This window comes from Strix aluco, chromosome 4 (assembly GCF_031877795.1).
Source record: "Strix aluco isolate bStrAlu1 chromosome 4, bStrAlu1.hap1, whole genome shotgun sequence".
NCBI classification, from domain to species: domain Eukaryota; kingdom Metazoa; phylum Chordata; class Aves; order Strigiformes; family Strigidae; genus Strix; species Strix aluco.
In genome coordinates, this window is record NC_133934.1 from 94,928,032 (window position 1) to 94,953,462 (window position 25,431).

Consider the following 25,431-nt stretch of genomic DNA (forward strand, 5'->3'; position numbering starts at 1 on the left):
ATGGCTTTGTTAAACAAGAAATGAAAACAAAACAAAAAGGGAAACAAACCTTTTCGTATTGATTTTGACACCAGAAATTTCTCTCTTGTTCTTTCTATGAGAACACTGCTATACAGGGTTAACAGGCCATGGCTCCGTTTCCTCAGCATACAGTTTAGTAGCTTCTCCTCCCTCAGTGGGCTTCCCTCAGCCCAGCATACATCCAAGAGCTCCCTGAATAGCTGCTGTATTTCATCTGCCTGATGCTCCACCTCAAAAGTCACTATACCAAGAGCAGCATAAATTGTATCTACTAGTTCTCTTTGATCTAGTTCTGCTGAAATCTCAGAACTGCACTGAAGCCTCTGCAGAGATTTCAAGGAGTCACGAAGAAATTCAACAAAGATATTCTGTAGAGAACAATATTGCTGGAGCGAGGAGCTGTGTGCGCCTTGTTCCTCCTGGAAGAACTCCAGCAGGGCTTTTGCCCTCTGGGGAGCCCGTAGCAAAAGCTTCCGGAGAGCTGAAACAACATCCAAACTGAATCTGTGAGAACAGCCATCTCTTCTTTTTCTGTCTGTGATGTGCTTGTTCTGGGTGCACTCAAATGCTTCAAACAGTTCCTGGCAGGGAAATAATAGAAGAGTAAGCCTTTCAGACTCCATCAAAAATATGAAATAAATTATTTTAAAAATATGAAACTTGAAAGCAAGAAGATAAATCAATTTGGAAACATCACTACTACCTAGAAAATCCATTAATAATGGTTCACCTTGTCCAATATCCTTCCTAGAAGAGTGGATATGCCTGAATATGTAACAGAATGTAAAGAATCCTACAATACACAACTACACTATACGGGACATGCTCATAAGCAAGTCACGTTAGTTCACAGGCTCCTATGGGATGGCTGAAGCATAACCATATTCTACCTTAGCGATATATTGATGTGACTGTATCTTCATAAGTCAGTAAGAGCATGATGATTAGTGTTCAGACTTTTTTTTTTTATTCCTACTTTTCCAGATTCAAACCATCTATCTACCGACTGCATTGTCCTCATCAACACTAATTTTTCAAACTTGGTTGAAACTAGCCAACAGATTCAAAAGCCATCTCAGACTTCTTTCTTAAGCAACAATAATTTTTCTTGCTAACAGAAGCAAACCTACAGTTCCAGAACTAGGAAGGGGAAAACAAACAAACAAATCCCAATTAGCTCTCCCAATAAGGGGTGGGAAGGTGAGGGACAACCCAGTTGAACAGCAATTAAGCAGCACTTGAGGCACTTCTGGAACTATGTGGGTGCTGTCCTTGGCTGGAAGGCACAACTCAGGGAATATGGAGGGGAGAGGTGGTTGGTAGGCACATAAACAAGAGTATCAGCAGTAGAAGACAACTCCACAACAGCCTTTTCTTTATTTGCTGGTTCACAACATAACTCTGTACCTACTAACGTGCTTCTGACAGTAACTGTGACAAAGATATGAGGTTGCTGAATCTCCTATTTCTGTGCAACACTGCAGACAATGGTGGAATATTTCATGACCTTGAAGGTTAGATGTTAACGTACACAGACTTCATCAGTCATTAAGAGACTTCACGCAGATTTATTTTAATCAACAGTCAAGTTTACCTGGCTTGCTTTCATCTTGTAATTGTTAATACTGCAACCTTAGAGAAATATTGAACACCTTTCCCTTACTCATATTTGAAAACTTACTATATTCAGAGGCTATTTGTCATTTTCATTTTCCTCTTAAATGAATTTGTTCTGTTTGGCTTTTTTTTAAGAGTTAGAACCTGTAAGACTAGAAGCAACATCTGAGGACATTCCACACACCATGTCAGGTCTAATTCTGTTGTAACCAACACCAAATTAGGACAGTTCTACAGTTAGTAACTCTCCTGATTTCTGCTCTATACTTGCTTTCAATATTAATCCATCTTTGCATATGTCCATGTATTTCACAAATAAACCATTCTGCACAGATTAATAATGGAACACATCATACCAATTACCAAATAATGTCAGTAGTAACAATAGTGTCTAAAAACTTCCAGGAAGCGGGCAAAGGGGTGCAGAAGAGATGAAAATTAAGATCTTACCAGGAAGAAAAAGAAAATAGACATACTTTTAAAATTTTCTGCTGACTGTGGTTTATTGTGTCTCAAGGTGGGTTTTAGCTTTATGATTACTAAAGGTGTCTATAGATACAAGACTGTGGCAACTAGTTGCAGTCAGGACTGAAGTGTGTTAGAAAGACCATGTAGAAAAGCTTGTTCCCTGCCTGTCTACAGCCTCCTCTCTAGCCAGAGAAATCACTTGCAGGCACATTGGATTAACTTCAGAAAGGAATCTGAATTACAGTCTCTTTCAGTTGCCTAGAAGATTAGTAACACATTAGCATCTCAGGCAGTCCAGTTAGCAGAAAGCATTAACTTTGATCCCAAAACCTGATAAAGTTGGACATTCTGCATAACAAGAAGAAGTAGGGCATACTAAGTAGCTCACCTTTAGGACTTCCTCAGGGACATCTTTCTGTAGTTCTTCCAAGAACAATAAAAATTCAGTTTCTCTCTGAAGAACAACTGGAACAGTTTTCTGAAACAATATCAGAGAATGGGAAAGACATTAGCCAATAAAGCTTTTATTTATTTACATTACCTTATAAACCTCATTTTAGCTATTTCCTCAACATTTTGAGACAGACTGAAATATCTCTCTGAAGATACTCAATTCTCAATTAAAGGCTATTCCACAATTAGGTTCTGCTCCCACACCACTGGATTCCATTTATCTATACATTTGGAAACAGAGTGTCTCTTTGTCAGGAATTACGATCCCATCAATTAGAGACATCTTTCCTCAGAATATAAAGAAAAAATGCAAGTCTAAGTAGTGACAAGGACAAATGAATTAAAAAAAAAGTATGATCACACATCCCAGTGTACCAATTAAAAAAAAGAGGAAAAAGACTAGTTCCTCCTTTACTCATGAAACATACTGCACCTGTCTGTCTGGAAACAGCAATACAGCAAGCACATCCCTCACCATCTAAAGCTTATAAAGAATTGTGTGAATTGTGTGATGCCTGAGCTATTTCTTCTTTAATGTAAGAAAGGTGCTACACAAATGCATAAGTTGATACTCTCATGTTTTCCATTTACAGATATGCTTAATGATAAAAAGCCAACTTCTGTTCCCAATTTATTTTTCTCTCCAGTGTGGAGATTAACAGTTGTTTTTTGACAAGTTTGTTAAAAGCAAAACCAGTGCACCTTTCCAGCTACCTTGAGAACTTAATTCCCTGAAACATGGGAAAGTCTATCATTTAAATAAGCAACTAGGCAGACATTTTGCACTTGGAAGTCACCTAAAAGTCAGAGCTCTAAGTTGCACTTGGAAGTCAGCTAGATGTTTCTGTACCTGATTCCTGGCAAGCCATTTTTCCAGCACAAGAAGCCAAAGCCACGCAGTTCTCCATGGGCTAGAATTCTGTCCCCATCTACAAAAGCAACAAGCACATACACTGGATTATACAAGGTCATTTCCATCTCTAAGATCCAGGAAAACACTGTCAGAGGGCATTTTGATTTTTATATTTCTTTGTGTAAGATAAAAACAAAGATGACTAAATAGCTGAAGACAAGTCAGACGGGAAGAGAATGCAGAAAAACCAGAATATTGGTACTACTTACACATTAACTCAATGATTTCTGCTGTGCAAGTAACTGCTTTTAGATCTGCCAAATACTAACACTACTGCCATAGTTCTTTGCTTCAAAAACAAAAGTTCCATTTCTGGTCTAAAGTTCAGTCTGTATAGCCCTCTTTGAGTACTTCAGCAGATTTCTTTGAAATCTGACCACTTGCCAAACACTGCTATTTCCTGTTCTATCTAGTTCTACCCAAAAAATTAAAATAAGTTTTAGGTCACAGCAGCACAAGTGCAGCTCTATGTCCAAACTACAAGTGAAGTAACGTACTAATTAAACACAGAATACTTTTAATTTCCATTAGCTTTTCATGTGCTCCAGTCCTTATACACACATTCCAAAACCTACACAGTTAGGGAACATATTCAGTACTGTCAAATGGACTAGGAAAAAGCCCAAGATAGTTTATTGGCCTTTAAAAACCTCAGCACTGTTAACTAAAGCCTTTAGATGCGATAGCTCAACTATCAAAGATAAAAAGATCAAAAATGCTGTGTCTCACATAGCCATTAGCAATATTCATCTAACCACATGCACATCTTCCAGACTCCTTTAACTACTGTCAGTGTAAACTGTTTCTTAGAACCTTTACCAAAACGTTACACAGATTTTAATGTGAAGTATGATCATCTGCTTGGAGAGGGGGAATACTAATGTTCCCTGAAGTGCTAAAAAGTCACCCTTCATATGCACCTACCTGAAAAGCAAGGGACCAAAACTAACTAGGATTGAGTAAAATCAATACTCTTTTAGAATCCAGTGTGAGAGAAATAAGAAATAAATAGCATTATTTGAAATTTTTAGAAATTGGAAGGTCTTTCAAGAGCTGGAAACAAGAGACCATTTTAAATAATTACAGTGCTGATCTTGGTGGTTCTATTTTGTTGTGGTTTAACCCCAGCCAGCAGCTAAGAACGAGGCAGCCGCTCACTCACTCCTCCCCCTGCTCCCAGCAGGATGGGGAAGAAAATCAAAAAAAAAAGTAAAACTCTTGGTTTGAGATAAGAATGATTTAATAACTAAACTAAAATATAATAATAATAATAATAGTAATGAAAAGGAACATAATTGAGAGAAATAAAACCCAAGAAAGACAAGTGATGCCCAATGCAATTGCTCACCACCCGCTGACCGATGCCCAGCCAGTCCCTGAGCAGCCATCGGCCCCTCCTGGCCAACCCCCCCCAGTTTCTATACTGGGTGTGACATTCTATGGTATGGAATATCCCTTTGGTTAGTTTGGGTCAGCTCTCCTGGCCATGCTCCCTCCCAGCTTCTTGTGCACCTGCTCGCTGGCAGAGCACAGGAAACTGAAAAAATCCTTAACTTATGGTAACTGCTACTTAGCACAACTAAAGCATCAGTGTGTTATCAACATTATTCTCACACTGAATCCAGAACACAGCACTGTACCAGCTACTAGGAAGAAAATTAACTCTATCCGTGACAAAACCAGAACACATTTCTAAATTAACCAAAGCTCACTGTAAAAGGAATGTAATTTCAGGAGATACTCCTTCTCCTCCAGTAAAATCTAGCAAAATCAGTTCTGAAATGCTTCCAAATAGTTTTAAACTTGTATCAATCACCATGTTAACTGCATAAATGAACACAGCTCATTATAGGGGGCTGGGCAGCCTGATTAGTGCTTGGGCAGTGATAAGATGTCAACGTTCAGGTATAGCACATCTAGACACATCCAAGATGCACCGAAGTAAGTGCTATTTGCCAGATTCTGCCGGTCTCCCACAGTCACCAGTAAACCGATTGCTCCTCCTCATTTCACACTCAAGCCTGCTAAACCAAACCAGTACCTTACTTACCTTACTGCCATGGGACAAGCTACCAGAGCCTGGAGAATCGCTTCCACCTTCTCAGTGCCATCCCCGTGCCACTGGCTCAGCTGGGGCACACAGGCCTGCGCAAGCTCCCAGTCTCCATGCCGTACACACTCGCAGAAAAACCCGAAGAGCTGCTCTAGAGAGACCGCTTCTTCATTTCCAACACACTGCATCTTCCCGGGACGAGCAGGTGACCTGGGGCAGGGTGACACACGCGAAGGCAGATGCCGTAAGGGCGCTCCGGGGCACCATCCCGGATTTCTTCTTCGCACTGACAGCGCGGCCCGGGCACGGACAGGGGAGGGCCAAGGCCAGGCCTCGGGGGTTTCCTCCCACAGGGGCAGGGGGGTAGGGCGCCAACAAGCACCGCGGGCTGACAGCGCGGGTGCCGCTCGGCCACGACCGCCCCGCCGCGGGTGCGTGGCGCGGGGGAGCCCAGCCCCGCGGGATGCTCCCGCCGCTGCCCACCGCCGCCGGAGCCCTTGGGCCGCCCGTCCCCGCGGAGAGGGGGTCTCTGGAGGCGGCGGCGGCCACTCTCCCCGGGCCGCGCGTTCTGCCGAGCACCCGCCCGCGGCCTCGCCCTCCTCCGCAAGGTGCGGCCCGGCTCGACTCGGCGGCCCCCGGGGCCCGACCTGGCGCAGCCTGCATTACCTGGCGGGGCAGGACGCGGCCACCCCGGCGACACTGGGCTCTACTGCACCGCCCCGGCACCACCTCCCCCCGCCGCCGCCATCTTGGGCGCCGCCTCAGCCGACCGCGCCGCCGGGCGGGCACGCGCCCGCCCATTGGCCGAGCTGGGGCCGAATGTAAATAACCCGCCATTTTTCTTTGGGGCGCCTGACGCCGCAGCAAGAACCCGGGCAGTGCAAGCCCCGCCCTCCCCGCTAACCACGCCCATTCCCGCTCCGCCCACCGCCACGCCCCGCGGCCTTCTCCTACCACACGCCAGCTCCGCCCCCTGCTCGGGCCTCTCGTGGTTCTGATTGGCTTCCGCCCGAAGCACCGCCCCCTGGCGCGCGGTGGGACCGCCCCTGGGCGTGCCGCTGGCCCCGGAACCGGCGGGGCTGGGAGGCGGCGGGGGTCACCGCTGGCCGCCGGCCTGAGAGCCGCCTCTCACGGGGAGGCTATGTGTACGTGTGTTGTACACACCGATAGGCACACATACATAGAGGTGTTCGTATAGGGGTATATACGTGTGTGTATATTTACCCCTAGTATATGTGTGTAATCCTATATGTGTACCTCAATCCATAGGTTTATATAGGGATTCAAATTATATATATATTTACCCCTTTAAGAAAGGACAGAAACGGTATCAAAATAAATAAATGATGTGTTATTTATATGTAAAATACAGTATGTTATGCACATACATGCATAATTTGAAACCCCTCTATCAAAATGTGTAGGTATAGATGCAGATACAGACACTGGCTCGCCAGGCACTGCTGTGCGGCAGGGGCCTGCTCACCCTTGCAGTTCCCCTGCCCTCGCACCCTCCCTGGGCCGTATTATTTGTGAGCTTCCCCGGGTGGGAAGAGGCGCGGAGGGCCGTGACTCAGCTGCTTGGCTGGGTGGTGTCCAGCCGCTGTTTGGCAGAGATAAGCCCCCCCCCATCCTCCCTTTATTCCGGGCTTTTTGTTTGGTTTTGTCCTGACACACAAAATAAAAACTACTCCGGGGACTGCTGCAACGGAGGCAAGTGTAAGAGACACAGCAGTGATGACAGAGGAGAGGTGTCCCAAAGTAAGTGACCGAGTGAGCCCCCAGGGCTCCTGAACAGAAAATATGGGAAGGGGGCTATATCCATGTGCGCGTGCTGGGACCCACCAATAAACCACGTAAGATGCTGCAGGAATTTGTACCATTACTTCCGATGGCATCTTGAGTATTTTTCACCTGTACTGTCAACTCAATGTTGGCAGAGAAATGGCGTGTGGGTAGACATGCCTCTGAGCTTACTTCAGCCATCCTGGACCAGGTGTAAGTGTTGAAACCATGTGGTTGTTGTTGATCTATTCAGTTCTAATTCCCTGTGCCTTTAATGATGGTGCTTACTGCGGTGCTGCTCTGCACAAACAGTTTCTCAAGGTGCACTTTCAACTTGGGGTATTATTTTGTATCTTGTTTCTTGTGTAGGCAAAGAAGGAGCTTTAGTTGGACACAGGACCTGTATGAGGATGAAGTTCATTTAGCCTGGGATCTTTTATGCTTGTTACCCACTCTCTAATTGCTTTATCCAGTGTAAAGTATCTCCTTACAGTCAGACTCCTTTCTTGGAGCTACTTCCTCATGTAAGACATCTCAGGTGACTGATGCTTTTCTTTTGTTACAAAGTTCAAAACATATCCGTTAGAGTCACCTCCCCACTTCTGCAAGGGTAAATGTACATTATTAACAATCAGCAGTAGTGCTGTCATTTTTGAAGGTACTTTTTAATTCATTTCTTCCAATACTGGCCTTGTTAGGAATTAGAGGTTTATTAATACATCTGTGAGGCTGTAAAGGTGGCTCAATATAAATATCAAGGTGGGAAAATAAATTGTTTAAGGTCATCTTAGCAGAAGATATAACTAATAAACTTAAATTAGGAAATGGAGTATAGGCAAAACATTTTTCATCTTGAATTTGTGTTTCCATTAAAAAAGCTGGCATTCAATAATTTAAAAATCTAACATTGCTTACATTTTCCAAAATTGAAAAATACATATGAAATACCTGTAGCAACTTACACTTGAATGGAAGCCCATTTGCTGTGAACAGAAGTCTATGGGTTTCCATGCTGATGTAGTGCTTCTTGTAGTCAAAATACTAAACCACACAAATATTGAGCAGGTCTTCTAGCAAAAAATGTCTGAATTTTTACCTTGGAACACTGGAATGATAAAGCACTTTTTATCTAAAATAGGGTCTGCTGTGCACTGCCTTGGAATATTATCAGTGTTACACAAATTGCTAATAATGCTTAGTGTTTTATAGCAGCTTCTTTGTAAGTGAATCTGCATAGGGAATGATTACATGCTACAGTGTAGTACTCTGGCATTTACATTTTAAAGCAGTTTCTGAAACTGAAGTCTCAAAACATCCCTATCCCTTGTTTCCAACCTCTCTCTTTTATTTTTCTGTGTCAGCCATTGCCTGTATTAGTTTCTCCACTGACCACTGAAGATGTTGGGGGATTACTTGGAGCAGTAAATGTAGCTCTGATCTTTGGGTGGAGATTGCAACTACAGGTCTTTGTGAATGGGACAAAAGTAGATCCACCGAGAAGCCATTTTCTGACTTTGAAAAGATGATGGAGACAGGCGTGACTGGGATCAGCTGTGAGAACATGGTTGCGTTTCTGTCAACATGCAGTGGCAGGGCAGCATCTATGCTGGCTTTGTGCTCTTATGGCAGAGGACCTGGCGCAGTGTAACGCCTGCTGGTGTCAAGTTAGCCTACCGAAATCTGTTAACGAATTTGAGCTGGCAGAGTAAGTTCACACAGAGTCTGTGCTCTGCATCATGCTGCCACAAAGCTTTTGATCTGCTGCATGGAACGCTGCAACCAGATTTATTGTGTCGTCAGACGATAGCAGCTGTCACCGGCTCGTCCCAGGTGTGTCAGCTCGCTGGGTTCTGTCACTCGTGAGGTATGTGGGTCACTGTAGCGCTTGCAGCACCTGCTCTGGTCTTGGGGAGTGGCATCAGTCACCCGAGGTCAGTGGTGGCTGTTGCCAGAGCCACCTGAGGCATGCCATCAGGGTCTTCGGTCACCACATCTGTCAGACAAAGCACCGACAGCAGCCGCTCATCTCACTGACGCAGTTTTGGTCAGAAACTGCCCACCGGAGCTGGCAGTCCTGTTGGGCAGCCAGCACCTCGTTACTGGTCATGTGGTTATGGCGGCCCTCTCGCTCATCTCAGATACCAGAACTGACAGAATTTGTACCAAAAGTGCAAGAAGTACTTTAGGCTGGAAATATTTTTAAGTTCTTTTTTTTTTTTTGTACATGTAAAAATAAAATCAAGTTATATGAGGTGACCAAGGCAGCTGTTAAAGCTGGTTTACCCACAGCACGACCTACTGCAGCACATTTTCACTGTTCCCTGCAGGTGGAGCAGTATATTGGTGAAATTAAAGGTGGCCTGAGACCAGCCATGAAACTCACAGTCATAGGAATGGTGCACTCCAACCCCAAGAGGTAGGTGAAAAGGCTAGTGGGGGTGTCATCTTGTCATACATGCTCCTACCTGTCTTCTAAATTGAAAAGATTTCTTGAGGGTCTGTGCTCTTTGGAGGAAGAAAGTCAAACAGATTTATCTTTTATGGCTTTATTTAATTTTCCTGCTCTTAGATTAAGATTAAAAGACAAAGAAAAAATCCACTGTTCAACCTTTCTGACGGCCCTGTCAGGATTTTCTACTCCTTGTCCTTATCTAATGTGAACCGGAGGGGGCACACAGGTGGCATTTCTCCTCCAGGAAGAGGTGCAATTCTGAACCTGCATCATGGTTGGCTGCTGGGGGCTGGAAGCAACACCATTTAAAAACCAATGGTTCTGGCACAGGAGGTGCAGGTTCATTGCTGTGTTTAATCTGGATGACAGCAACTATACTTATCATTACACTTTTCTGCATCTACAGCGATCAACTCCAGTGCTTCCACTGGTGAAGAGTTTGCCATAACCTCTTTTAGGACCCAAATTAGCATTGGCTCATGCACAAATGTAGGTTTGATTTCAGTCACAAGAGAGGGGAAGCAACATCAAAAGTCACTAGCATCCTACTGGAAACTGGAGGAGAAACAAAGACCAGCCTGTTCTCATCCCTTTCTGCAGCTTCTAAGCCTGTAGAAGTCTTGTGTTTCAGTCTGACAAGAAATCAACGTCTGTCTCTAGTCTTTATACGCATCTGCCGTGTTCACCATGTCCTTTCACATTTATGAAAGTCCCAGTCATTTAATTGTTTTTCCAGCTTTTCAGTGACTCTGCTCTGTGATCCAGTGGATGCAAACCGAGATGTTGGGCTGTTATTTACAGTTAACTTTAGTGACAAATCCATCACCCGAAATGCACGAATTGCTGGGAAATGGGGAAGAGAAGAGAAGACCATTCCCTACTTCCCATTTACAGCAGGCGACACGTTTAAGGTAATTTTTGGGGTACTATGGCTAGGGTGGAGAAAAGGAGGGGAGAAAGGCTGAAGGCTACATATATGACCACAAATAGCTAACTATTGACACTGCTAGTTAACTAGACTAGTATGGCACAGAGAGCAACAGCTCAAGCCCTAATGGGAGAGATCCATTCCTTTCTCTAGTCTTAGTGAAAGAACTCGCTATAAGGAGCTTTACATTATCATCTCAGCAGAGGGTAGGTTATTTATTACGGGCATTTCAGAAGAACTGGTAGACTTTGTGCTTCGCTATCCCCATCACATGGGGTTCTAAGTCCATACTGGTAAAATCAACTCTGCTGGTGTTCTCTAACACCCTCCCCTGTCCTTTTCCATTGCAGATGGAGCTTTTATGTGAACACCAGCAAATACGAGTCTTGCTTGATGGACGGCAGCTCTGTGACTTCACTCACCGCATTCAGCCCCTGAACTTGGTGAAAGCTTTGCAGATCTCAGGGGACATCAAGCTTACCAAAGTGGCTTGAAAAAAAGGTGTCCACAATAACACCAGGGGACAGAGGCAAATGTACTTTCTCCTGTCTGACAAATGTTTTATCTTTTCCCCTGGCTGGTTCTGGAGAGTGGAAACCGTATCTTTTTAATTTGCTGATGTGTTTGAAATATACCCTTTTTTTCTTATATACACTCAGCAATTGCAGAGCTATGAGTGGTCCAGGTAAATCAGAGAGCCTTTGCTGTGATACTCTTTTGGCCTCCCATACTGCAAGATTTATGATGCTATGCAGTATCTCATGGTCCCCTAACCCCCCAGGCATGACAGCTGGCAGAGCTCAGTCCTCTGCGATGGGGTGGCTGTGACCCTTGTGACTAGAACTGGGCAGTATGCAGGTGGTGGGACTAAGAAAAGAGAAGCAGATTTTCTTATAAGTGAATAAAGGAGTCCGGTGGGCCCCAGCAAGGCTCACGTTATCAGGAGGGAATTGCTTTTCCTGGAAGCTCTGCTCAGTCAGCACAAAGGCATCTGCGTTTCCCAGTACAGAGTAATAAATGCCTTACCAGCATCCCTTGTCTCTTGCAGGTAGCGTTCTCGTGAATTGAAAGGTTTCAACAGCTGTGGATTTCACAGTCTTCTCTGGACCAGCCCTAGGAAATGGTATCTGTAGCTGAAACTGCATTGCCCATTCTTGTATCTAATTAAAACTGCATCTTTGCTGGCAAAATTCTTTACCAGCTCTGTTAAATATTTGAATGCATGTGAGTGTTGTGATGTTATTTCATTGCTGTAGATTTAGAAAAAAGTCCTAAGTACATGGCTATTCTAATACATATATGAGCATATATCACAGCTGCTGCCTTTGGCTCTGTTATGATTGGTTGGTTTTAAGACAGGATGAAGGGGAAAATCTCTAGATGAAGATACTTTTTTTTTCAGTACATACCTTGGAGAACAAAAAATCTGCAAAGAAGTGGTTCATTGGATAGAGAGCTGTCAAATTCCTCTGTGACTTCAGTGAAGATATATAGCATGCTGTCTTCAGAGGGCTTTTGGAGGCTCTGCAGAGTCTGGCTGGCAGATAAAGGTACTCAGATAACATGAGAAATTTTATGAAAATAGTATATCAGCAGGCTGGTCGGGTGTTTCAGTCATTTCATACATGCCATTCTACCCTCTGGTGTTGTGGAGAATGTCTCAGTTTCTATATAAATTAAAATTTACAGTGTATGAAACCATTATTTTCATATCCTCAAACTCTGATTAAAAAGTCATGTCTAAAAAGCACAGGAGATTCAAATGCACTGAACTTTTTTTTATATTTAATGATATCAAAGTCAAGTTTACTAGACAAATAATGGAAAATTTAATGGCTTAAAGTAGAAAAAGCAATAGTCAGAACTGCTATTAGAGTTCTCAGTCCCAATGGTGCTCCACATAAACAGACTTATGGTGATAATCAGGAGGAAAAGTCTTGCTTTTATGGCTGAGTGATTTCTTCCAATATATTCAGCACCAGCAATTATCTGGAATAACTGCCACTGTTCTGATTTGATGCGCAGGATCCTCTACTGCTATGGGCCATTACCAGCACAAGAATAATCTATATGCTAGAGAGGAGGATCCTCTGGTCCTTTCCAGCCTAACAGAGAGCCAAATGGTAGAGCAGATGGATGGACAGACAGACCCCTGGTTTGTTTTGCAATAGTGATTATCCTGGCAGCTGGGTTGTGGTTTAGCACAAGACCCTTGTGGTATACCAAGAATGGCAGTCTCGGACACCAGGACCTTTCATGACTTTAATTCAGTCAGTCTTAACTAAGTTTTATGAGACCCTTTATAAAGGGAAAAGGAGCAAGACACTTCTGCTTTAGGATAAAGCACAACCTGGATCTGTCAGATGTAGATTGAATACTTGTACAAGAGAATTCATTTCTTCCATCTTGGAATATTACATCTCACTGTTTCTTTGTAAAGCCCCGTTTCTCTGTATCAACCTGTTGTCTTTTGTCTCCTGGTTAGGTGGTAAGTTCTTGGTGGGGAATTATTCTGGGCCTATATGACTTCTAGGCACCTAGGATGCTGGTCTGCCAGGAATTGCTAGGCACTATGGCGATACGAATAAAAAAATAGACTACCTAAGGGAAAAACAACACTCCCAGACAATGAGAGCAGGAAACTTGGTCACAAATGTGACTTGTCATTTGGCATGGAGTCCATCTTACTCATGTCAGTGGTTTGATTGCCTCAATCCACTGTGCTCGCTCTGCCTTGGAGCTGGCCTGGATGTAATAATGAATGTCTTTTTTGGTGATGATTTTGAAGAGGTTTCCTTGCACATTGCCCTTCACTCCTGCAGAGAAAAAAGATATGACAGATCAGGAAGGTGCACAGGGAAATGCTTTGTGGCAGATATGAAGCTTCATAGGGAAGAATATTAATTTAGTGAATTAGGGTATCAGACCTTTCCATTTCATTATGGATAAGACATCTAAAGCTCTTGTGTCTTTGATTTCCCTTCTGCAAAATAAAGATGTAGTACAGCACCCCTCACATAGACTGTATGAACTACTGTGTACTATCCATCATATATAAAATACCTGCCTTTTAAATGGGGAATCTTACTTGAGTTATACAATGGAAGGATGAACTCCCTACCGCCTTGTGCAGTAGACTAGATTGGCTCCTGCCCACCTTCAGGTTCCTCTTAGCAAGGAGTTCTATTGTTCATCATGCCCCCCCAATCCTAGACAGTATCTTTTTCAGACCCTGTCTTTTGTCTTTAGAAAGATGCTCCCTATTCGAGATCCACACATTGTGCTTACTGGCATAAAATAGATTGCTTTAACAGCAGAAACACTTATCTGTGAGGCTGACATTCTAGACAAATGCCTAAGCTAAGCATATTGACTAGCAGAACTGTTGTTTGTATTGCTGTCTTTATGTCTCCCCTACATTTGGGTTCTAGCAGATAAAAAGGAAAAGGTCATAGCATAAGTAGAGAGGACACACAGAAAAGGGACAGCATTAGGGGATGCCTCAAGATTTTGCGTTAAACAATATCCAAAAAGAAGGTGTTTCCTCTTTGTCTGTTAACTCTTGAATATTAATCAGTGTTTTAGGACTGTCTCAGAGGTCATCTGACTGAGAAAAGTGCATAAAAAAGGGAACACCCAAGATAAGTGAAAATAACTCTAAAAAAATCCCTTCTGATATGGACAACCCAGCAGTACGGGGATTTTTTATGATATGCCTCTTCCCTTGCTTGCAGGGGGAGAGGAAAAGCCAGCCCACTTGTGCATATAGACAGCCATACACACAAACCCACACCCAAAGACTGTATTGTTATGGCATAAATATGTATGTATGAAAGTTTAGAGGCTCACGCTTACCTGCTGGGACTCCGTTGTCCTCCAGAGCTGAGACAAGACAGCCACGGAGAGAAAATCCACCTACTGGCCTGTTTTCTTCCTGCAAAGAGAAAGGAAATGAGGCTTATCTGGAAAATACCATCATTGGAATAATTCTCAGAGCACATCAATTATTTTTATGAAGGTGGAGATGTAATGCAGTCTTTCCAGATATAAAACATCCATGTCACAAGAGAAGTCAATTAGGACATGTAATTAAACGCATTACTATGTTGTTTCAGTCTCAGATATTTCTCTGATGTAGCTGGGAATGGTGGAAATCAATTAAAAGCACAAGGGTAGACTAACAATCACATTTCAAATTTATGTATAGTCTTATCAATAACACCCATATTAAATAAAATATATATATTTCTGCAAGTTTTCAGCTTGCTGCTTTTCACTGAGACTGTATGGGAAAAATTTGACTGTTTTCACTAGTAGGCTGGCTTTCTTGTCTGATTTTCAGGTTCTGCAGTTTTTGTTTATAGCATCACAAGGGCAAGTTGCAGTGCAAAAAGAAATAGGCAACAAAAAATGAACCAGCTTCATAAGCTCTTTTCACTGTTGTGTTGTTTGTGTTTTCTTTAACAGTCACATAAAGCATTTCTATACGTGTTCTTTTAGCAACCTGTTGGGCTTTGTGATACCGTATGCATCTGATGGATCCACATGCCCTTCTGGGTTGCTCACATTGATTATTGTATCCATGAAGATAAATTCTACTATTCCCTGAGCAAGTTTAAAACTGAGTAGCAGAAATTCCTATAAATACTTTGGCATCAAGGAGACCTATTCAATGTTGGAATAAGAACGTAAAAAAATCTCAGTAGCAGTATGACCCTCACTTGGTGGGATGTCGGTTCAGAATGATCACAGCCCAGGAAGAATCCCTGCAGGAGCATGGCCCCATACTGTGTGGGTACAGCAAAAGAGCAGTCCCAAGAAGACTGCTGCCCCTTAGCTAAGGAAAAGTAATCTCACTGGGGAAAAGACAGGAGGGAAGATGCAGGGATAGAAAATACTACAAGGACAACCTCCCAGGGTAAGGCCAGAGAGGTCTTATTCCCCAGGAAATGGACAGAGGAACCCAGAAGGAGATTTGGGTGAGAGAAATATTTACAGCATAATTGTATTTTCATTATAATGTTTAGGTCTGTAAGAGGATTTCTGCAGGTATCACAGAATCACAGAATCATTCAGGTTGGAAAAGACCCTTGGGATCATCGAGTCCAACGATCAGCCCTACTCTACAAAGTTCTCCCCTACACCATATCCCCCAACACCACATCCAAACGACCCTTAAACACATCCAGGGATGGTGACTCCACCACCTCCCTGGGCAGCCTATTCCACTGTCTGACCAGGGTAGTAACTCCCCACTCACGTACCTTAGTGGGGTCATAGTAGTGCAAAAAAGCAGGATCAGCTCTCAAAACAAATCTCCTCACCTTCCAGTTTTTCCTCTTGTGCCCCTGCAAAACAGAAGAATTAAAGTTACCACCAGTAAATACCTCCTGAAATGGCCATTTTCCTGCAGGCTGTAGGGGAGACCTAAGCAGGTACTGAAAAAAGAGGTTCTGGAGCCAACAGAAAAATCTTTTCTGACATCTTAGTAACTCCCATGATTTTCTTCTTAACATCCTTCATACATTGATGTTTCCTTCTTCTCTCCCTTCCTTGTGCTGAGAACTAAGAAAGCAGAATGACAGGACTAAGTGATTATACCCCTGATTCCTGCTCTTAATTTTAGATTAAATACGTGTCTTGGATTAAAAACCCATGCTGTGCATGCTCTGAAGGGATTATGTCAAGTCCTTTTTCAGCTCTTCACTCTTTTGCCCCCAGCCTTCTCAGCTGCTGACAGTGTAGGACAGCACTGCAAGCCCGTGCTGGGCCCTGAGAGCTTCCCCCCTCCTGGAGGTTTGGTGCTGGGGCTCAGGGCCAGCCTTGGCCTGGGGCCGCTGGGGGCTGCCCCTTACTGCTGCTGACCATGGGGAGAGGCTCCTGGGCAGCTCGAGTGCCCTGTGGTGATGGGGGCTGCCCTGCCAGCCCCATGGGGATCCCCAGCAGCTCCCGACAGCCAGTGCCCCACCAACTCACACTGCACCCTGGCAGCTGGAGGAGGGAAGGTTGGGGAGCATCTGATGACCCAGTTTGCACAACACTAAAATTGCAGCTGAGGGTAGAAAGCTCCAGAGTAGAAATGTGGCCATGTGGTGCAGGTAGGGTTCCTTCTGCAGGTGCCTGAGATATGCTTTGAAACAGCATGATTAATCCTCATTTTGTTTGTAGCAAGGGTCAGAAGCTAAGTCTTGCAGACTTAGGGTGGGATCCTGTAAATAATTACCGCTGGCAGGTAATTGTGCCCAAAGAAAACAAGCCTCAACACCACCAGAGCATCCATGTGGACATGAGTGACTGTCCACAGGTAAATGTCCACTTCATGCAAAAGTCAATCTACTCAGCTTTGACATTTGTCTGTGGCCAGCAGAATGCCATAGCTGCTCACACGACCCAATGGGATAGGTTAAACCAGAGGAACAGTGGATCTGCTTGGAAGTGAACGTAACACCTCTGGTGGGATTTGGAGTTTATGTGGGACTTTCAGTTTTGATACTATTTTATACCTTTCTGTATACACTCAATATATACAGAATATCCAATTAATCCTGCCTAAGCAACAAGTTCCATAGCTCACTTCTTTATTACTAGATACTCTTCACCACATGATCTCTGTAAGTAGTACTAACAGGCAAGTTAGCTCTGCTGGCCACAGCTCTCCAGCCATGCTTGTATAAACCACATTTATTCTCTAGGAAGCCCTAAGAGCTGTCATTTTTCTTGCTTCACAGTGAAGGTTCAAAAACTGTATTTACCTGTTTGACTAAGAACCCTTGCTTCACAATTGTGCCTCTTAATTCAGAGATGTTAAATTGTAGCTCTTCCTTGGAACTGGTATTTTTCTTACTGCTCTCAGCCTGCAAATAGGGAAAAGATGGTTCCACTTTTCTTTTTAATCTAAACACACTTTTAAGTACAAAGTTCTGCATTTTATTTTCCTTGAGCTGTTTTTACCTCATATTGCCCAAGTAAATTGTACTCTGTAGCCCTGCTGCTCAGCTTTGTAGGCCCGAGATTTATAAGCAACAGATTGCAGCTGTAAAGCCTATACACGCACTGTGGCCTTGAGTTTTAGCATAACTACAGCACGGCCTCCGTTAAATGCAGACACAGCACTGCACTCGAGGGACACACCCCTTTTAATGCCTAATTATGTAATTTGTAGATCCCTCCATATCCATGTAGTTATTTGTCTCCAGCAGAAGTGCAAGCGTTAATGCTACTAAAAGCCTAGAGCTGCTCCTTCTGTGTTTGCTTTTATAGCCTGCATATTTTGCCTTTGGTTGCATGCTGTGTGTGTCCTGGTTACCACTGCCCCAAATCAAGCGTGTCACGAGGGGCAGAGGAGGTGCCTGTTAGCAGCTGCATCGCTTACAAACATGTACAGCGCGGTGGAGTCGTCAAGGAACTGCTCAGAGAGGTCACTGTAGCGTGTGGCCTCAGTGCTGCGGGCTCCCACAGGCTTGATGAAGTTCTCCTCCATCAGCATGGATGCCAAGGTGACGGCCTCGAACCGTGACACAGCAAAGCTATTGGAGATGAGCCAGTCCACCAGGGCAGAACCTGCAGGGAGAAAGGCAGCTCTCATACCAAGATAATGAGCTCTTCCAATGTGAGACAAGTGGTCTCCTGCCACACAGGTCTTCATTTGCTGAAACATTTTGGCACCATCACAAAGAGTGTTAATGAAGTGCAACGTTGACCAAAAGTGTGGGGCCTGCATGTGCTTCCGTATATTCAAAGAGCTAGAGAGAAAGGTGTTGGAGAGCTTGGCTGCCCCACTACTTTTCACTGGGCTACAAGTGATCCCACCATGAAGGCAGTACAGTAGCTCCCTTGTCTCTGCGGTGTGGCGTGACAGATGTGAGGAAGCTCTCTGCTTGCAGTAGGTGTACCTGTGAAGGTCTCTTTGTATCTGTTGCCTTGCTCCAAGTTGCGGGTCCGCTTGATTCCAGTACTGCTGTCACACATTCTCTCCACTATGTGGCTGTAAAAGAGCACAGGACAACGTTAGTAGAATAGAAAGACAGGCAGAAATTTCCACATACTTCTGTCAGTGCCTGGGATGTCCTCATGATTACCAACATAAACATGGGAAACAGCCTAGATACTCCCCCAGAAGTTTTGTCCTAGAGTACGGTATAGGAAAACTTTATTCTCCTGATAGCAGCACTAAACAAGATACCTTACAAAGTATCTTGCAATTTAAAGCACTTCAAACTGAGCTATAGTCAGCCTCCATTTACCTTCTCAACACAAATCAAATTAGTCATTTTTCTATTTCTTAATCGGTTCTCTGTTTCCTCTTTTTTAACATGATGCACCCTAAAAATCCTAGTCTGGATTCCAGCTACCAGCTTTGAAAACTCACCAACATAGCATGAACAATGTCATAGCTCAGCCTTTCCATGACATTACATCTTCCAAGGTAATACACCTCCCCAGTGAGAACCTTTGCAGCTGACTAGGGAGGTCTTCAAGACAGCCGTGAGGTGCCTGTGCAGAACCCACATACTCCCAAAAAATGATGGTCAGGAAAAAGTGCATTCCTGTGCCCTGGCAAAAGTATGTGCAAATCCAGGGCAGAGCAACCAGCTTAGAGGCCCCTGGCCACACAGGACCAGATCTGTGCAGAGGAGCTTCCCTTGACCCTTCCCATTTATCAGCTCAGGTTCTTTGCAAACTACAGCAATAGCAGAAGGAGAAACCATGTGCACTTACTGGAGGCTGATATTCTCTAGCAGTTTGAAAGAGTTCTTCATTCTGTGAAGCTCTTGTACCTGTACTGGGTGACCAGCATGAATAGCTCCAGTGATGTCCAAAGCCCAGGAGTCTCGCTCCTCCCTGGAGCAACATTCAAGGAAATAGTCTGTATTGGTTTTTGTCTTTAGTTTGATAAGTAGCTGTGGAGAAAGAAGTGCAAAGCAATAACATCATTTAGCTATTGTCCTCCACTTGCGTTTTGCTTCTTTTAGCACTGGCCCGAATGACACAAATAAGTCTGATATGGCACCTCACCTGAGCAGTACAAAGCAATTCTTGGCCAGAAGGATGGTGGGCACAACTCTGTTTTTTTTTTTTTCTTCTCCCCCCACCTCAATCCATGGGTTTTTAGTTGCAACCATGGTTTGCACACATGGAGCTTATGGTACTTAGAAGGGAGCAGACCACCCAGATACTGGATTACATAGGAGTGTGCTGCTGACTATGAAGCTTTTCACATCCAGATCTCTAGTTTCTCAACAACTACAAACTCTCACTAGGCTCTTTCTGCCATGAGAAGCACTGAAATAGTCAGCAACTTCCAGAGTCATTTCCCTTCTGGCCCTACTCAGAGGAAGTCTGCCCACGGGTGAGCAGAGAAGCACAGGAGGCACTTTCCCTTCCAGACCCCTCCTGCTGGAACCTTTCCACAGCAGCAATGTCCCACTGGTGAAGGAAAAGGGATTCTGACCTGGCATCCCATGGATACAGCCAGGGTTTAAATTTCATATATAAGTTTTCCTTTTTTCCCATCCTCCTCAGATTTTATTGAGCTGTCCATGTCATCTCTCCACGCACTGTTGGGCTGATGCATTTGCATTTATTCTTCCCACTCTGTGTGTGTGTCTGTGGGGGGTCGGGGTGGTTGTTAATGGCTGTAACTCAGATTTGGGTACAGGGAAGAGCAAAAACACAATGAGGGGGTTCATTGCTTGTCCTGGTTACGTTGCTATTGGCAGCTTGCTTTTGGCTGGGACTAATTCTGGAAACGCCCCAGTGATAGGGTTGCAGTAATCAAAGAAGTCAGGAGAAGAGGAAAAGGCTAGGGGAGGAGTTAGAAAGTGAGTGTCATTGAGAAGGGATACATTTTTCCAGTCGTACCGGTCTGTTCTCATATTCCAGGCATGGACAAGTAATAGTGCAGCCATCCAAAAGGATCCTGCCCTTTGGAGAAGGCTCCTTCTTGCCTCCTTCAATTTTGTAATACAGCAGCTTATCTTGAAGCAGAACGAACCATCTCACTTTCCAGTTACGAACAATATGTCCCTAGAGGGGAAGAAATCCACACAGATAACTTTAACACAAGCATTAAGAAATTACTGTATTTTCTTTTTTTTTTTTTTTTTTTTTTTTGGGGGGGTAAAAATACCATAAACTAATAGGGCACTGTATGAAAAGAAACACAAGTAGTAATGATGAGTCCTGTTCTCCCTGAAATACATATTTTCAGTAACAAAATAGCACAGCTCCATCACTATAAAATCACGGAGCAATAAAAGGTGCTTTGCTCTTTCTCCAGCTAGGACATCTTTGCTGGCAAGAATTGTTTCTTGCAAAAGCTCACATGAATTATCTCAAAGAGCTGTCATTTGGGTGCACACCTACCCACTGACAGCACCGGGCAGGAACAGGGCTAAATCTGAAATGTGTGAGGGCTCTTGGAGACAAACTCCTCCTCTCTGGTGACCCCGCGTGGTGTTCGATGTGTTTTGTTCTTTGTCATTTTGATGTGGCTGTAGGTGCCAAGTGGTCTTGAGACCTCTTTGCTGGGTGAATTGGCTTTTCCTTACATCCCCTCTTACTACTAATGAGTGGTTTGTTTCTATCCTACCTGCCTCTAATCTCCCGGGCTAAAACATTCCCTGTGCTATGGTTTACCGTAAAGGAAATACATTTTTTAATGTCAAAAGACCAGACAAAGGCTGCTGTTGAATGCCTCCTGGGTTATACCAGAATACAGACAAAACCTCTTCTTTCCCTTCTGTAAACAGCCCCCAGCTCTCTTTAGTTCAGCTGTACAGGAGAGCAAACCCAGTGAGGGCTGGTACTGGCAGACTCGGTTCTGTCTGACAGTGTCAGGTCAAGCTTCGGTGTGAGGAGCTGACTTGCATGCCTACAGGTGATGGAGCCTTACAGCTGGCAGGCAAAGCTCTGGCTAGAGGAAGCTCTGATACCTGGGAGAGGGTGGGCAAAGCTAGAAGAAAGGAACATGCAATGTCCGGTTGTGGCAGGAATCAAAGCTCATTAATTCTCTATGAGTAAAGGGGAAAACCAGCAATTTCCAAGAAAAGGTGGGGTAATGAGTCCAGGGCTCTTAGATCTAATGTCTTCTACTCTATACTAAACACAATTCATCTAACTTGGGATTGTTTGCTCCTTCCCTTTGCCTTCTCCAGTGTTTTTTTCCATCTGTTGTAAAGTCCCTTGGCCATTTTTCCTGAGAGTTATGTTCTTTGCTATGGTTCTTTTCTTTCGGTCTTGGAGATCTCTTCTTTTGTCAGGAGGTTGCCTTACCTTTTTTTCTTTGTCATTACCTGACTTCCACACATTTACTTTATATTTATAATATGTTACAATATGTAATTCAATCATTTATAATGCATTTATATCATCACCTTGCTTCTGCTCCCTTCTTAAGAAAGCTGTTTTCTTTACCTGATCCCACTCCTTCCTCACTTTTTCCTCTGGATCCCTTGTTCCCTTCTCCCTCAGTTTTCTTTAGTCACCTTCTTTGAGGTCTCCTTCCTATCCAACTGTGTATCTCTGTAATGTTGTTCAGACTGCTGGCAGCTACAGCTCAGTGTGCTGCTGATACCCTATTCCTCTCACACACTCGGTGCCTTGGCTTCCCATCTTGAATTCAGTAGTCACTTAAGAGCCACAAAATAAAGCCCAGAGAGGAGAGCAGGAGCTGGGCTTGCTCTGCCCTCGCTGCAGAAGGGAGGATGAGGAACAGCTCGGACCGTGCAGCCCTTCTCTGTGCAGAGCACGGCTTCACGTGGCCAGTGGCTGGCTGGCCTGCCAGGAGCCCTGCAAGGAGAGCTCCTGACCATGATTACCTTCATGTTAGCACCAGAAGCACTGCCACGTACTGTAGAAAAGCATTTCCCAAGGCGTGGCAAACCTCTGAACAAACCTTTGAATCACATATTTCATGTGCAGTCAAGGGCCATATTAATCATTGAGACAGGGTCTTGGTACTAAAAGAAGCTTATGCCCCTTGCTAAATTGCCCTCTTATGTCCCAGGCTGTCCAAAGACTGTCCTTGACTAACTTGGTCCTATATGGAGAAGTATTGGAAAGGCTGAAATCTGTGACACCATCTTTCAGCTCTTTTCTCCACATTTTGGCTAACATTTTCTTCCAGTGCAGCTTAATGAATGTGGAAGAAAGAAGTTATTTCAAACACATTTCTACAATTGAATTGCTCTGATCCCCTTCAAAAGGGATACTCTGTCCTCCATGCTCTCATATGAAATGGGAAACCCTGCTCAGCTGGGTCACTAAAGAAGGCACAAACTATCTTAAAAAACTGTCAAAACATATTTCATTTCTCCATCCTCCCATGGCTGCTTCCACTGCTGCCACATTGCCATTTGCCAGGTAGTTTTTTATGTGCTCTTTGCAGAGGTGCACCCTAGGTGCAGACATACCATCTTTGATACGTGAGTAATCCTGATAGCTGATTCACTTTCCTCTGGGTAAATGCCAATCGGGGAAAATCGAGGGAGGGTAGTGAACATCTGCAGTTCATGCAGCTCCCCCGGCAGGCATCTGCACAAACGTGGAGGAGCTCCTTTCCCAGGAGCAGGCAGGAGCCCCTCAAACCCAGCGCCCAAGGGGCTGCCGTGTCAAGAGCCCTGGCTCGATCCGATCCCTGCTCAGGGGCTCCTTCCCCGCCTGAGCAGAGCTGCACGAAGGGGGCCCGGAGCACTTACACTTACCCGTTTGACGAGGAAGCCCTCCTTCAGGACTCCAGCTGCTTCTTGCATCGTGGCCAGCAGGGAAGAGAGCAGAGCCCCGCCGAGAAGCGCCCAAGCCCTGGCAGCCTGTCCCTCTGCACGCGATTTAAGAAAGCTCATTTTTCTTTGCTACCCTCCTCCTCCAACGTGACGCACTCTCCCCTGTTTTTTTCTCCCTCTCTTCCTACCTATGAGACATTAGTTAAACAGTGACCTGGCTCTGATACATTACCTGCCCTCTGGGAAGTAAAACAAAGGGAAAAAGATCTCAAAAGAATGTCACAGAAGTTACTATAGCAAAAAAAACACCACCAAGTGAGTTGGCCAACATAAGCAGCCACATGATGACAAATCAGGTATTGTATGGGAGGGAGAAGCAGAATTATAAAATCACATCCCTCAAAACTTCAGACTACCACTTAAAATTTCTCGTCTATTAAACACATCTTATAGGGGTTCTACAGATCAGAACGGCATAAAATATTATGACCACACGGAGAATTTTACAAACCTTAAAAGAATTTCTTCTTTTAAGAGATTTATTTTACCGAAGAAGCCCCAAAGCACCTAAAAGCCCACTCTACTTTCAGCGACCTCTGGGCATATAAACCAAAATTCTCAACTTAATATCCTAAATCCCTACGTAAGCAACTATTCAAGCTTTTAGTAAAGCAGTCTGATCAATGAACACTGCGCAGTGACCTCTTGTAACTCCTGAGCACCTCTGAAACAGAGTACAATTGTTGCCTTAGGTGTTTATCGCATTTCTGAAGACTTTGGCCATGATAAGTCTGTTTGATAGATTTATCAAATCTTGTCCTGATGAAATAAACCAGTATGAGTATTTCAGGCAGAGCTGCTGTTCAGAAGTAATAGTCTTTGCTGTACTGTTAGCATTCCCTGACTTGTACAAAATTAAGGTGATACATGTGGGCAGAACTAGGGGCTGTGATAAGAAATGCGACGTAGAGTATAACAAATAAACAAAAGCATTCCTTGCTATGTAAAAAGAGAGTCCTGAGTTCAGTAAGACAAAGTGCCTCAAGTATCTTTGCACACCAGATCAGATTACTGGTCATACTTTCATGTACCGAGGAAAAGGAACAAAAAAATTATTTCTTTATCTTTATACTATTTTTTATAACTTTTAGCAAGGAAGAGTAAGAAAACAAAAATTCAAACCTGACAATGTACTGGAGACAACCCAGAGCACAGTCCTGCAGAGATCATGAGAAATACAATAGGCGACTGAACACTACTTGAAGTTAGAAAAATCGATTGCTGTGTAAAGAGAAAGCGTGCTGGCTGAGATTTCAAAAGCAGCCGGCCTGCATGGAAGTTACCTATGTAGCTCCTACTGTACTCCCTTTGCCACTTCAGAAAAGGCAGGCAGCCACGAGGCAACCGGCTGCATAAGTCATATCCCAGTTACGTATGTTCTTCAGTCCACCTAAAGTAAGTACAGTAAGTTTAACAGAACACCTAGAAGAGTATTTTTTGCTGTAGGTATGCAGTATTTTCAAAGATCTCAATGGAATTTTTTGTATTTTTTTTATATTATTGTGGCCTTAAAATAAAGCAGAAATGAACTGAATATATTTCTTTTAATTTAAAAAATAATCTCTGTCTCTGTGCATATGCATAAATATATGTATAAATAAAAGTTGTACTCAGAAGCAGAATCTTGGGAAAAGAACTGATGCAGTCAGCAGAAAAAAGAAAATAAATTTCAGGTCACAATGTTCTGTACGTCAGAATTAAACTTGAGAAAAAAGAAGAAAACTTAAGTCTGGGCACACAAGAGACATTACTGCTGTATGCATTTCCTGGACATGCACTCTTTATATAACCAGGAATAGACCGTTCCACTGTTTGGTATTTGAAGTTTGACTTCACATTGTTCAGCTTGTTACTGCAGGCAGTTTATAACAAGGTGGGTGAGATAATTTCATGCTAGTGAGGACAGGTAGAAGCTTGCAGGGGGTTCTCGCTCAGACAGTGATCTCAGAATTGCACCGT

At 43.9% G+C, this 25,431-nt stretch overlaps 3 protein-coding genes across 11 annotated transcripts in view; 1 reads left to right on the forward strand and 2 right to left on the reverse strand.

Moving 5' to 3' along the window:
- ZFYVE26 (zinc finger FYVE-type containing 26) overlaps positions 1-6,365 on the reverse strand; it is a 51,756-nt gene extending 45,391 nt beyond the window's left edge. For 5 of the 6 annotated variants that reach the window (XR_012623275.1, XM_074824422.1, XM_074824425.1 and 2 more), the window contains exons 1-5: positions 6,192-6,365; positions 5,523-5,735; positions 3,410-3,488; positions 2,495-2,584; positions 50-602 (exon numbers count right to left, since the gene is read on the reverse strand). Coding sequence is in view for 5 of the 6 variants with exons in the window: in XM_074824422.1 (XP_074680523.1) it covers positions 50-602; positions 2,495-2,584; positions 3,410-3,488; positions 5,523-5,713 (913 nt within the window). In the remaining variant the exon portion in view is untranslated. The remainder of the gene's footprint in view (positions 1-49; positions 603-2,494; positions 2,585-3,409; positions 3,489-5,522; positions 5,736-6,191) is intronic. The other variant, XM_074824424.1, reaches the window with a different exon arrangement.
- Positions 6,366-7,138: 773 nt separating this feature from the next.
- LOC141923377 (galectin-related protein A-like) lies at positions 7,139-12,440 on the forward strand. Of its 4 annotated transcripts, XR_012623276.1 has the most exons (6): positions 7,139-7,286; positions 9,638-9,726; positions 10,499-10,673; positions 11,041-11,225; positions 11,739-11,813; positions 12,093-12,440. XR_012623276.1 is itself a non-coding variant. In XM_074824428.1 (5 exons), exons 1-4 carry the CDS (start codon positions 7,263-7,265, stop codon positions 11,182-11,184), a joined length of 432 nt encoding a protein of 143 aa, XP_074680529.1. In that variant the 5' UTR covers positions 7,139-7,262; the 3' UTR covers positions 11,185-11,225; positions 11,739-12,440. The 4 variants fall into 4 exon arrangements, 3 of the variants coding, with proteins under 3 accessions (XP_074680529.1, XP_074680528.1, XP_074680530.1); XM_074824428.1 differs by having other exon boundaries at positions 11,739-12,440; XM_074824427.1 differs by having other exon boundaries at positions 7,141-7,286; positions 11,041-11,191; positions 11,739-12,440.
- Positions 12,441-12,495: 55 nt separating this feature from the next.
- PLEK2 (pleckstrin 2) lies at positions 12,496-23,656 on the reverse strand. The gene is made up of 9 exons (XM_074824430.1): positions 23,395-23,656; positions 20,552-20,716; positions 19,409-19,590; positions 18,583-18,674; positions 18,063-18,250; positions 17,443-17,544; positions 15,955-16,038; positions 14,546-14,624; positions 12,496-13,506 (listed from the first exon to the last, which is right to left on the reverse strand). The coding sequence occupies exons 1-9, from the start codon at positions 23,530-23,532 to the stop codon at positions 13,379-13,381; spliced, it is 1,158 nt and encodes a 385-aa protein (XP_074680531.1). The 5' UTR covers positions 23,533-23,656; the 3' UTR covers positions 12,496-13,378.
- Between the last annotated feature and the right edge of the window lie 1,775 nt (positions 23,657-25,431).

What these genes read in the sequence shown, in the direction of transcription:
- PLEK2 (XM_074824430.1), bottom strand. Translation starts at nt 23,532, where the DNA reads ATGAGCTTTCTTAAATCGCGTGCAGAGGGACAGGCTGCCAGGGCTTGG. An exon ending in TGGAATATGAGAACAGACCG is followed by an intron (nt 19,591 to 20,551) that starts GTACGACTGGAA and finishes CTTTCTCCACAG; the next exon opens with CTACTTATCAAACTAAAGAC. An exon ending in ATACAAAGAGACCTTCACAG is followed by an intron (nt 18,251 to 18,582) that starts GTACACCTACTG and finishes TTCTCCCTGCAG; the next exon opens with GTTCTGCCCTGGTGGACTGG.
- LOC141923377 (XM_074824428.1), top strand. Translation starts at nt 7,263, where the DNA reads ATGACAGAGGAGAGGTGTCCCAAA. An exon ending in GTGCACTCCAACCCCAAGAG is followed by an intron (nt 9,727 to 10,498) that starts GTAGGTGAAAAG and finishes TTGTTTTTCCAG; the next exon opens with CTTTTCAGTGACTCTGCTCT. An exon ending in CAGCAGGCGACACGTTTAAG is followed by an intron (nt 10,674 to 11,040) that starts GTAATTTTTGGG and finishes TTTCCATTGCAG; the next exon opens with ATGGAGCTTTTATGTGAACA.